General features: G+C 47.7%; 1 protein-coding gene across 1 annotated transcript; it reads right to left on the reverse strand.

Annotated features, from left to right (window-relative positions):
- Nucleotides 1-1,050: 1,050 nt before the first annotated feature.
- GLUL (glutamate-ammonia ligase) lies at nt 1,051-9,573 on the reverse strand. Its single transcript, XM_019530955.1, has 7 exons — nt 9,476-9,573; nt 7,027-7,217; nt 5,426-5,587; nt 4,356-4,502; nt 3,732-3,859; nt 3,312-3,511; nt 1,051-2,665 (listed from the first exon to the last, which is right to left on the reverse strand). Exons 2-7 carry the CDS (start codon nt 7,190-7,192, stop codon nt 2,347-2,349), a joined length of 1,122 nt encoding a protein of 373 aa, XP_019386500.1. The 5' UTR covers nt 7,193-7,217; nt 9,476-9,573; the 3' UTR covers nt 1,051-2,346.
- Nucleotides 9,574-12,763: the final 3,190 nt, after the last annotated feature.

A 12,763-nucleotide genomic window follows, 5' to 3' on the forward strand; every position in this document is an offset into this window, starting at 1 on the left:
GGCACTATACATGTTGCATGGGTGACATTTTCCTATCCACCTTCCTGTACAGTACAACCTGGGGGAAAAAAAAATAAAAACCAGGCTTGGAAAACCTGCTCTTGTCATAAAAGAAAATAACAATCTTCATTTTTGGGAACTTGTTGTGGTAGCTGCCTCTGCCAAGTGCAAAGACCTGTTTCACACGAGGCCATTGGGACCCCCAAGTTGCTTGAATACCTTGATGGCACCTTGTAATTGAGGCTGCCTGAGAGAGGCAACTCTTCCCAGAAGGAGGGAGCTAGAGTCACTTCAGCCCACATGGGACAAAGGTTTTAGGAAGGGGAAGCACTTGATCCATACAGTCAGAAGTGAAGAATATCTATTTAACAGGAAAAATGAAGGCTGGGGCTCTAAAAACTGGGTTCAACAACAGACTAGCTCTACTCCCAATGAAGTCAATGGTAAGACTCCCACAGAGAAGAGAGGTAGGCTAACACCGAACTCTTTATCATGACAGACCTGAGCCACAGCAGGCAGGAGTTGCAGGTGTCTGACACCACCACTTGGATCATCCAATAAACCGTGTCAAGTCATTGCTACCAAAAGTTGATCTGCACACAGATTTTCTCTAAAGGATTCAGAGGGGAAGGAGCAGGAAGGGAAGCAGATAGATCTAGTGAAATTTTTCAAGGGAAGACTGCTGAAAGGAGATGAATTTAAGCATTAGTGGTGCCTATTCCCATTTGGATTAAATATGGGTATATACCTATTTAATCAAATTTGACCCAATGTCTCTGTAAATCATGTTCATAAATCCCAATTCATTAAATGGCTTCAGGAATATTGTTTTGTTTCTTTTTTTAAGGTCTCTAGTATGAGGTCCCTAACGCAAAGCTAAAACTCCAAGTCAAGGGTGGATATTGCCAAGTAGAAAAAACAACACATAGCCAATCCCCAGTAGAGAAAAAGGAGCTTTCCAAAAATATAAGACTCTTGCAGATAGCCAAAGTAGGAAAAAGCACACAAACAAACATTCATCAGAATGAACCACACAAAAGAGGGGGAAGCCATAATTAAGGTTGGTTTTGGTTTTTATTATAAAAGAAACTATTCCGAGTCCAAATGCAATGGAATATGTATGTCGGCACCACCCAAGATACCCAAGTATAAAATCCTGGAACATTTGAAGCCACTAGAAGTGCCCCAAGGGGTACTTAGGGCCAAGCTGGGGGGCCAAAAAGCCCCCCCTCATTAGTAAAGTTCTGACTAGATGGCAGGCAGCTGGAGCGCCAAGACAGAACAGTAACATTGATAGTCTCTGTAAAACTGTACAGTTTTAGAAACTTGTAAGAACATTATTAAAATCTAAAACTTGTTTCTTTATCAAAAGCCCTGCTTTAGTGATGTGCTAATCCCACTGGAAAAAGTAAAACACCCACAACCCTGTCAATAAAGTGGTTAAGTTGACCAGCCAACTCATAGCTTAGAAAAGCCTTCTTGTGTTCGTCACGCAAGCGCATGCGGTTCACAGACTTGAGAGTGTGTTCCAATCCTTACCATGAGCTCTGGACTCTGAACAGCTATCCTATGAGCAACAGCTAATCCACAATGTAAAGTGGAAATTCACAGCCCAGCTACCCTTCCACCCCAGTGAACCCCCCCCATATCACTCTCATCTATCCCATACTGGAGTTGCATCTCCAACGATACCTTCAGAAACTCGGCCAGCTAGAGCAGGCAAAGTGATTGGAACATCATCTTTTATTATCCTTTTAAAAAAGGAAAAACAACTTCATATATAATTTTTTTGTTTTTATATTTAAATATAAAAATACTACCTCACTCTGTGTTATGAGCAGATCCCATGGCTTCCAGTGACAGAGTAGGGAGGAATTCTGCTAAGAGCTCTCACATTTAGCTAGGACAATAAGATGTCCAGAACATGGCCAGAGGGGGAGGAATGAGAAGGGAATTCAACATAACTGCCTTAACTCCCTTCTGAATAACCCTAACTTTTTGAGAACAAGGTCTATGGAGAGCTTATCATGCAGGTTAATAACATATGAATGCAACTATTGGGCAAACCCGCCATCTTCCCATCACCCATTGCACCATCTGTCCCTGGAAGCCACTGGATCCTGCCAGACATACAGAAGAATTAGATGAAACAGTGGTTAAAATTCTCTCTAACCTTCTCTTCCTCCTGTCTTCTGAAGCATCAATAACAAATAGACACTGAAAAACTAAACTCTCCTTCCCCCCACAAGACACAAACATGGTAACTCATGCCCTCAAAATTACATCTAGGAGGGAAGTTTAAAGGTTGGGGATGGGGGAAGGTGTTGTCTGTTGGGAGCAGTTCATCTAGTTCTTGTACTCAAAAGGCTCATCCCCAGTCTCGCTGAGGAGACATGTACGGACTAGTGCCTCTGTCACAGCATAAGGGTCACAATTGGCAGAAGGTCGGCGGTCCTCAAAATAGCCCTTCTTCACTTGGCCCACACTCCTGGGGATACGGATGCTGGCACCACGGTTGGCCACACCAGCTGAAAACTCATGGATGCTGGATGTTTCATGGAAGCCTGTAAGGCGCCTAGCATTGTCCAGCCCCCCTTTCGGGTCATAAGTGCGGATGTGGTACTGGTGCCGTTTGCCCAGCTTCTCGATGGCTTCCTCAATATACCTGGAGAGAAGGAAGGTGGAACACTGAGCTCTGAGAAACAACACCACCTGGCCCATCCTTTGCTTCATCCTGGAGAATGTAAGAAGCCCCCAACAAACAAACCCTGGGTCTCATCCCTTCCAGTTACAACACATACTGTAGTCATGGGCCTCCTCCTCACTGCTAATGGGTTAGTGGATTCACTTTCCCTGAGCTCCACTTCCTGTGATCATTTCATGACAGTCTATAGTGAAGCAGTAATTTTCCCTCCTTTCATTTAACACCAGATGAACTCCTAAAAACAGTCTGATCATGGACATGCTTCCAGAAGTAGTTGATCCAATGTGCTTGTGCTGGAGGAGAGATAGCAGTTTTACACCACTACTCAGAGAATCTATCATTCTTTAGTATAAATACAGTCTTTGGGTACCATCACAACTACAGTGAGTGCTGGTTACTGGCGCACAGTACCACCAAGATCCCCCTTCCCTGGGTATTCAAGCTAAACTCTTGCATGATGCCAGATATGTAGCTGGCAACTTGAGTAGGGCCTGAAGTGCAGTCTTAGCTGTGCAGAAACCTTGCTACTACTGATTTAATCCACTTCCCCCTAGCTGAGCTTTCCAGAGTAATGCAACTATCCCAGCTGAGGAGGGGAGGTACTTACTTGAGACCGCCTTCTTCCCTCATGGACTTAGTGCTGAAGTTAGTGTGACAACCAGCTCCATTCCAATTCCCAGGGATGGGCTTGGGATCAAAGGACACAATCACCCCAAAATCTTCACACACCCGATGGAGGATGAAGCGTGCAATCCAAAGGTGATCTCCCATCTCAATCCCTTCGCATGGGCCCACCTGGAACTCCCACTACAGAGGGCAAACAAAAAAGAAAAACCAATAGCTCAAATCAGGTGAAAAATCATTCTCTGCAGGATGCTGTTCATCCTTCTGCCCCTCTGAGGAATTTGTAAAACCCCAAGGTACAAATTGAAAGTAGTGGCAGGGTCCCACAGCACAAATCTTCTGCTCTGCTACGTTTTGGTCTGGACCTTCATATGCAGAGGTGGGTGGAAATTAAGTTAATTACCTGTGCTGGCATCACCTCTGCGTTCGTCCCTCCAATTTTAACCCCAGCATAAAGACATGCTCGGTAATGGGCTTCCACAATGTCTCTGCCGTAGGCTTTGTCTGCCCCAACTCCACAGTAATACGGGCCTGCAATGACACAGGACAAGATTCTTCAAACCATTTATGACACTTCAGTGAAGAGCAGAGGGCATACTGCCCTCAAGATGGCATGGGGTTTCTGGGAAACCCCATCAATTTGTCCTTGTATTGTTACTTCAAATGAACCAGGTGCCTGAGAAGCACAGGTCGCATTGAAAGCCAACAGGCTGTTACCACTAATTCAGGCACTTCAAAAACCCCACTTGTTACACTCAACTCTATTGAATTTGCAGTGCATTTAAATCACCGGATATTTTTTAATTAAATGCATTTTAATGACTATACCATGATCTTAAAAACGCCATTGTTTAGTAACAGTGCTTCAAATTTTAGCTTTCAGCAACCCACAATTTTAAGAAGTCCTTGACTAATTCACTTCACGTGAAACATTTTAGCCATCTCCCAGAGCTTCATGACTGATAAGACTACAGTTTGAGGTTAACTGTTCATGGCTGATTTGGACCCTAAACAGCCAGAGGCTTACCCTGAGGCCCAGGGAAGCCATTGGAGGGCCAGCCAAATGGATGTCCATCTGTCCCCAGGAGAGTGTATTCTTGCTCCATCCCAAACCAGGGGAGCTGGTTAGATACCATATCCATAATCCGTTTACAGGTGTGTCTTAGATTTGTCTCTAGAGCAAAAGAAAAGCACCATGCTCATTAGCTTACTATTCTGCTAACAAGCATCCTGTTACTGAAAAGAGATTCTAAAACAGCTCTTATGGTAGAAACTTTCAGACAAAGCCACTCAAAGCCATACAGGCTCTCTGGGAGGACTCAGTTTACACCGCAGCCTTCTTTCTACACAGTGGCTGAGAAATTTGGATTCAGAAATTCAGATTCAGACAGATTCAGACTCTATGGCCTGTCCCCATCATCACTAGCTAGATTAAGATCCAAATACCAGGTAGGACCACTGGCCAGCATTGCTGCTATAGTGCTCAATGCTCTCTTATGCCTTTATTTGCAATGTTCAGTACTGTTACCTGCCAGAATTTGGGTAAGGAGACTTAACATAGGCACAGAACTTTGTCTGAGAAGGCTTATATATGGGATCTCAGGAGGCTTTGTTCCCTTGTGTTCAAATTATCACCTCTGCCAGCAGCCCCAAATCTTTTCCTTCCTCTACTCCATTCCTTGCAACTTCTTCCATGTTCTCCCCTCCTCATAAAATACTTTCCCAGTTCCCACATCCCTCCCTACACTCGTGTCCCTCCTGTAGAAGACTCCCTTGTCTACCCAGCACACATCACATTGACTTGTGTCACTTCTTTCCATCCCAGAGCTGCCAATGAGGAGTTTACAGAAAAACCATGTTTCCTCTCGGCCGGTCACACCTCACGTTGTCTGCCCTATATTTAAGCTCTTCAGGGCAAGGATGTTCATAAGTCTTGTACAATATTAAGGCATTAATGGCGCTTGTATAAGTCTTCCATTAACTGAGCCTGTGGCAGTTAATCCACTTCTCAGCTTTCTCTACTCCAAGGCGGCAGACTGTTCTTCTTCACCCTTCCCACAACTATTGCAGCAGGGGAGAGGGAAGACTGCATCCTACCTGCCGTCTGGCGGTTGTACTTGAAGACCTCACAGAGAACCAGCTTGTTGGGGTCCTTCCGGAAGGGGTCACGGAACATGGCGGCAGGTTGTAGGTACATATCACTGTTTGAGCCTTCAGACTGAAAGGTACTAGACCCATCAAAGTTCCACTCTGGTAGATCTGGAGCAGGACAGGGAAGTATGTCACTGGATTAGCACCATCTTCTTGGATAAACAATTTTCCATAACCCAAGAGGTGAGCCTATCAATTAATTTGGAGGTGGGGGAGGGGGAAAAAAAAAATACACAGAGGAGGGAGAGGATGCACCTTCAAAGCGTTGGCACTTCTTTTTTTTTGGTTGCTGATTTTGTTTCAAATGAAAAATGGCGTTTTCATAGGTTATCTCCAGTAGCCCAAGAAGCTGAAGGTATGCAGAGCCCTGTTTAGCTAGTAGCACTGCAAGCTGCCTTGGCACAGACATTCCCTACTTTGCAGGTAAGTCTAACACCCAGACATTTTTCTATTGAGTCTGGAATTCCGGCCAAAAGAAGGGAAGGCCTAAGAGTCACTAAGTCACTCTTAAGGTAAAAGTAAAGGGGGGAGCCCAGTGTGTCCTCACAGATGTCTTCGAGTGGTAGGTGGTCCTTGCAATGCAGCCATAAAGAAGCTCTTCCATATGGGGCACAGCCATGAAATCAGTGGAGAGATCTCTTTTATGAGCTAGTACAAGGCCATGCAATGCATCCACTGGACAGCCCAGTGCTGTTTGTGGGAGAAACCTTCTTCACCTCACCTTGTCCTCTCCCTCCCTCTCCCACTACTGAATTTGTTTTTGGGGGTGTATGTGCTATGAAGGTGTTAACACCACCCAATCTATTATCTCTTTCCTACGTTGGAAGTCAAGAGGTTTTAAGCAAGCTTTGCCAGCCACTTCCTTGGAAGGGGAAAAAAGCTCCAATTATGAAATGAAAACAGCCGGCATGACCAATTAGTGTCTGCCTTACACCATGGCAATAAGTGAAGAAATCCTAATGCTATTAATACTGTGCAAGTAGGGACTGTTTGTTCGGACTGACACAAGCCCTTAATGACAACTCATAGTTCTAGGCTTTCCTTCACTTCCTTCTTGCAAACCGCATCCTATTAAAATAAAAGCTTTACCACTGATGAGTAAGCAAGCAATGAGTCTCCTCAGACAGGCACTGCTCTGTAGCAGTGGTTCTGCATACACTTCAGCCTGGGAACCATAAAGGAGTCTTCTGCATCTTTCTCTCCCACTCCCCCTCTTTTCAAATTCATTCACTGGGGGAGAAGTGGGAGATATTCCATCACATATTTCTACTCTTGACAGAAGTTTATAAAGCAAGACATCAGATGCACTATCCCTTTCAGCTGGTAGGAAATGCCACCCCTTCCTCCTTAAAGAGGAGGACCTTTACCTTTTTTCGGCAAAGAACTTGTCACACAAGTTACTGTTCCCCCAAAAAGGCCAGAGGGCCCTTATTGTTATGATCCAATCCCACAGATGGAGGCTGACTACTACACAGTACTTGTAAGCCCAACACCCTGTTCTCCTCAGCTGGACTGGTATGGGGTCCATCCCATACCCGTCTTCTTACCTTCAATGCTCTTTGGTTCCTGGTCCAATGTCCGGGTTTTACAGCGCAAGTGCTCCCCAGTCCCATCAATCCAGATGTACATAGCTTGCACTTTCTCACCCTGGGGCAGCTTCATGTACATGTTCTTTATAGCTTTGCTCAGGTGGGAACTTGCTGAGGTGGCCATAGTGACAGAGTGTGTTACAAGAGTCCTGCAAGGAAGAATGGAAAATCCAACTATGACCATTGTCTGTGTTCAAAAGGGGCTCACAGACCTTCAGACTAACCAACTAGTAGAGTTTTGGTGCTGAACAACAGAATAAAGTTTTTTCCTGGATTGCCCCTATCCAGTTATACCATGGCATCATGGTCTCAACAGCTCAATATCTGGCTTTCTACATACAAAGGGAACATGGTAGGTTCCTTTCTAGGATACAGGGATGTGTCTATCAATGCAACGGTAGTGAAAAGATACAATTTGGGACAGAGTAGGTCTACAAAGCATCGAGTTAATTTCTATTTCCTGCCCTGGAAGTAGAATTGGCTCAGCCTTCTCTGTTTCCAGCTTCTATTAAGGTTCACTGAGGAGCAGACCTCAAGAGGGCTTATTACCGTCAACATGAATGTTACATTTCACAGACACTGAAGAAGTCAAGCTAAGATATGAGGATGCTTCATTCTTCATTGCTCTGAAGGAGCATTGCTACTCAAGTTGTGGATGACAGGGCCTTCTTAGCACTAAAGTTCTTCCTCCACTCCAGTAAGGACCACTTCCCAACCAGAGCTCCACAATGAACCCATGCGATCTGAAGAGATCCAGTAATCTAATCTTAAGGAACATGAAAGAGTGCCTGGAGTAAGGCAACATAAGGAACCTTCGAAGGAGTTTGAGACCATGGAGAGAATGAAAGAATGGAGAGTCATCAGGACAGGAGAGAGAGAGAGACTCTTGGGTCCATGTGTAGGGAGAATGGTAGTACAGCACGAGAATGCAAGCTCACAATTTAACTTGCTGGGGATGGGTTATTGCCTTCCAGCTCTGCAGATTTCAGGTGCAACCATCTTCCTCTATAGGAAGGATGCTTTGAATGACAACACTGTACCACTTCCTCACTCAACAGGAAATTTACCTCTGCCAGCAAACCCCTTTCTGCCTTTCACAAAGAGGGTACCAAGGGGGCAGGGGCCCCCACACTCCCATCCCAACCCCATCAGAACCTGTCAAGCAAAATACCTATGCAAGCCCCCACTACTGCTCTCAGAAGCAGTTGCCTTTTCTGTCACCTCCTGACAGTCAAGTCATTTCCAGCATGACCCAGGATTTTGTTCTGTACTTCCTTTGCTTTCTTTATTTCATGGACATGCAGGCAGCCTAATTGTGGCTGCAATCTGGAGATACCTGGCCTCCTCAAACCAGGATCCCTCAGCTTGCCTCACCTAAGGCAGACCTAAATCATACTCCTTCCCCCTCTGCTTCCAGCCCCCTATCACCACCTCCTCCAAGTGCACTCACTGCCCATTCAACTGCATGCCCTTAAATGTCATTCCAGGTTTGCTGCTGTAACTAATTTTCTCTATGAAGTGCCAAATGCCACCCAGCTATCGCACTGCTTCCCCACCCCCCTCTGCTTTCTCCCCTGGACAGTCTCTTTATGGCCAGTGAAGAAATATGATCCACCCTTTTTTCCTCTTATACAGATCTCTCCCCTGTCCTTGCTAGAAGAACAAGCCCATTCTCTCATCCCTAGAAGGGAGCTTGTTTTTAAAGAAACCTGCTAATAAACCTTAAAAAAAAAAAAAACTAGAAAAGAAATCTACTTAACACTTGAAAAGCACCAAATTAAATCAGAGCTGCCTACATTTCCACTCCCCTTTTACAAGTGTGCTTGCTTCCCTGACAGAAAGCAGCAGAGGAGAGCAACAGAGCAGGCTGGAAAGGGTTATTGCCTGGGTATACCTCCGGGATATCATAAGGAAAAAAGCCAGAAAGATCTAACACGTAGGTGGGCAAACCACCTCCCTATTGTTTGTCAGGGCACAGGAATCTTAGGGCTGGAAATGGATTGGGAACAGCAAAATGAAAAACGAAGATGGTGCAGGAAAATAAATAATAACCCCATGCAAAAACAAATCAAATCAAGTCACATCACATCACATTTCAAGAGCAGCACAAAGAGGAGCCCAGATCCGGGGCGACTGCCCTTCCCCCAGCTCTGCCTTTCTGCAAACTGCCTCTCAACCGAAAGGGGCCTTTGCTGGAGGACATCACCATGTCCCCACCACACCGCATCCAAAACACGCCAAAAGGTTCGGCCAAGCCCACCCATCCCCTGCGCCCGACAGCTGCTGCAGCACTAGGGAGCCCCCCACCCCCCGTGCAAGGCGAGGTGCGGATGGATGGCCCTGCCCAGCCCCGATGCCGGTGGCACCGCGAGGAGGCAGGAGCGGGGGGTTGCCGACCAGCAGGTACCTGGGCTGGCGGCGGAGAGGAGGAGATGCCCGAGGCGCGGCGGGTGCAGTCTCTCAGCGGGGTGCTCCCATGCTCGGCTGTGGGCAAGCCGGGTTCCCTGCCCGCCCCTTTATCCGCTGCCCAGTGCCAGCCCCTCGCTCCGCGATTGGCTTCCCGGGGGCGTGCGCTCGGCGGGGCCGGCGGGTGCGGGGCGCGCCGCTCCCCGCCATTGGGCGAGGGGCGGGGGAGCAGCGAGAGACGAAAACAAGCGCGAGGCCCCGCTGGGGGCGAGGAGACAAGCCGCCCCCTCCCCCCGCGCTCACGCGGGGCTGCCCGGCTTCCCTCCCCCGCCCGGAAGCCGGGGAGAGGCCGGCCGGCTCCTCAGCCTTTAAAGTCACCCTCGGGGCAAAGAGCCCCTAGCCTGCACCCGGAGCAGGGCACGCTCGGCCCCGGCTTCACCCAGCCGGTGAGGGGCTGTTGGCACAGCTCCCGGGGCATGTGGGTGGCACCTCCACAATGTGGGGCCAGGTGCCACTTCAAGGTGGCTGGCTTGTCTCTGAGGTGCCCCCCTCTGCCCTGCCTTCTCCCCACTTGCAAACTTAGACATCTCCCTGGCCATTGGTGATGTGTAGCAAGTGCACGTGCACCCCCTGAGTGTGGCGGTGCACCCCCTGCAAAAAGGCGCCACCAACACTGCCAGTGGCACCTGTAGGCAGTCGCTGCTTACCATTTCCCCCCCTGCCCAACACCGCCAGTGGCGTCTGCAGATCACCACTGCCAGCAGCATCTAAGGGTGGTCATTGACAGCCAGTTAGCGCTCACCACTCACCCACCGCTGACAGGACTCCCTGCTTGCTGCCACCACGCTCCTGCTGCCAACAGCGCTGCCACCGCCTGCGAGAGCTCACCATGCCCCCCAGCCTCCGGGGACACGTAGCGTTTGTCTCTCTGGCAAGGGGACTCTGTCCCCAACCAGGTTCCTCCTGGGAAGCATTGGCACAGTGTGCCAGCGATGTTGCACACAGCATGAGGGCCACAAGAGACTCCTCCTTGACTTGCTCCTGGGGCTTTTGGTTAAGGGCAAGTGAGACTCGGGGGGGGCATCCAAATCCCAAGCCTCTCTGGGCTCAGGCCTTGCAGGGAGGATGCCTGCCATGGAGTATCTGAAGCCCCAGGGTGAAAAGTTGGGGGTCAAGGATACTTGCCAGTTGTAGTGCCACGTATGGTGTTTTAACGACCGAGTGTTGCTCAATGGAGAGGATTCAGAACTGACTTGGCTAATCTGACCTGCAATACAAAAAAAAAAAATGCTTCCCACAGGCTGTTTCAGTGCAGTGGTACAGGGAACAGGTATACTGCATGGCCTGCATTTCTCAGGCAGATGGAGGTCAGGCCACATGCTCCCCACCTTGCTTTCTTCCCTCGCCTGCTGTTTCCTGCAGCCCAGAGAGCACATTTCAGTGGAGATGCAACAAATACCCCCAACCCAGCATATGCATAGACAGCCCCACTTGGGGTGGCAGTAGACCCTGAGTCCAGACCCCATACTGCTGAACAGCACACATTTCTGTCACTTAAGTTACAGCACTTGCAATGGCTAGTTGGAAACTGCAGCCAAACCAGTCACGGGGGAAGAACAAAGACCACACTGTCCTTCATACTAATAGCTAATACTGGACCAGAGAGAGAGGCAGGCCTGGAGGCTACTGCTACATGGCCTGAATTCCTCTGGCATTTGCTTATACTTCTCCTTCCCCAACAGCCCCATTTCACCTTTCATTCTTGCCATTCCCATCCAACTTTTCAGACCTGAATACTGAGCGACCTGTTTTATCGATGTAAGCCAAGACAAAGGCATTAAACAGGCCAAGTTCAGATTTGGTCACTTGATTCTAATTGCTTAGCTAGTTAGTCCATTTTTCCGATCCGATGTGAGGAAAAACACTCAAGACAGGCGAACCATGAGCCAACACATTCACTACAATATTGGGTGCAAGAAAGTCACAGTGGAAAAATAACCCCAGTGAACAGGGATTTCTGTCATTGCAAGGTGCATTAAGGCCAGGGCTGTATTCCAGCTCCTTTCCCTCAGGTCTGCAGTGAAGAAGCATGGAGAGGGTACCCAAGTTTCCCTGAAGTGTACAAAGTGGTTAGTTGCAAACAAGCTTGGGTTGCTCATGCAAACAACTTCAGTCCTCCCCCATCCATCTCATTGTGTTATAGGTTCTGGTTCAAGAGTCTGGAAATTAGATTCATAAGATTTTCAATGTTCTGGGATCCCTCTACCCCACCTGATATTTATTACAGTTTGTATCTTCCCTTTTATTCCCCTGGAGAAAAAAAAATTCTCCAAAGATTCCTTCCCACCTCCTCACCCCCAATTCCAGGAACCTTTGCTACTTAATACCCATTTGTTACATGTCAGAACAGAACAGCTTCATGGAAAACAGTCCCTTGCTCTGTTGTGTAATGCTCTCTGCCCTGTTCAGCCTTCATTCCTCCTCCCCCATCTGTCCTAGACTTAGCTGTTCAGGAGTTGTTTACAGGAATTGAAAAAGGCCTGGCCTGCCTGGTGAGAGCCCAGCGCTCTCTAGTGGAGAAGTCCCAGTAAATTGTTTTTTTTGCCAGCCAGCTCAGCTTGTTTATGCTCCTGCCTCCATCTCCTCCAGTTACACTTTGTTTTTGTGGGAAGCACAGATCAGCCAGTCCTCTCTCATTTGCGTGACAGGTTGGCCCTCCTCATCGCAAGTGAGTAATTTTAGCTAGAACAAGTTACAGGACTGACTGGTGTTGTTTACCAAGATGTACCATTTGAGAGGAAGACATTTAAGCCAGCTGTTACAGCTTTACATATGGAGCCTGCTAGAGAACATATAGCACCTAAGGCATGGGACCTAGCTGGACTATCTATATCCTTTTAGTCTGGGGGTGGGAGGGAGGAATATAAGTCCTTGTCTTCCTTCCTTGAGGCTGCTAACTCACCCTGGTGTGGCAATTCAAATCCAAACTCAGATCCGCAGCCTACAAAGCAAGGTCCTGTTCGTGAAACTCAGGTCACCTGCATCTCTGGAGAGCCCCATTGTCTACAGAGCTGTATATTTCCACCCTTAAAGCCACTTTACAAGATAACTATATTTTTTAAATGGGAGATGCCAAATTAGAAAACAAACACAAACCCAGCCGTGTCACCAATTCCAGGTGCTTCTGCAGAAGGCAGAACACACCCTACTGCTGCTACCTAGACTATATTGTGATCATCTGGTGGTTAGGTTGTTCCTTAATGCATGAAAATGAATCTCCTTACAATTT

Source organism: Crocodylus porosus, unplaced genomic scaffold (genome assembly GCF_001723895.1).
Source record: "Crocodylus porosus isolate Cpor-Errol unplaced genomic scaffold, CroPor_comp1, whole genome shotgun sequence".
In the NCBI taxonomy this organism is placed as follows: Eukaryota; Metazoa; Chordata; order Crocodylia; family Crocodylidae; genus Crocodylus; species Crocodylus porosus.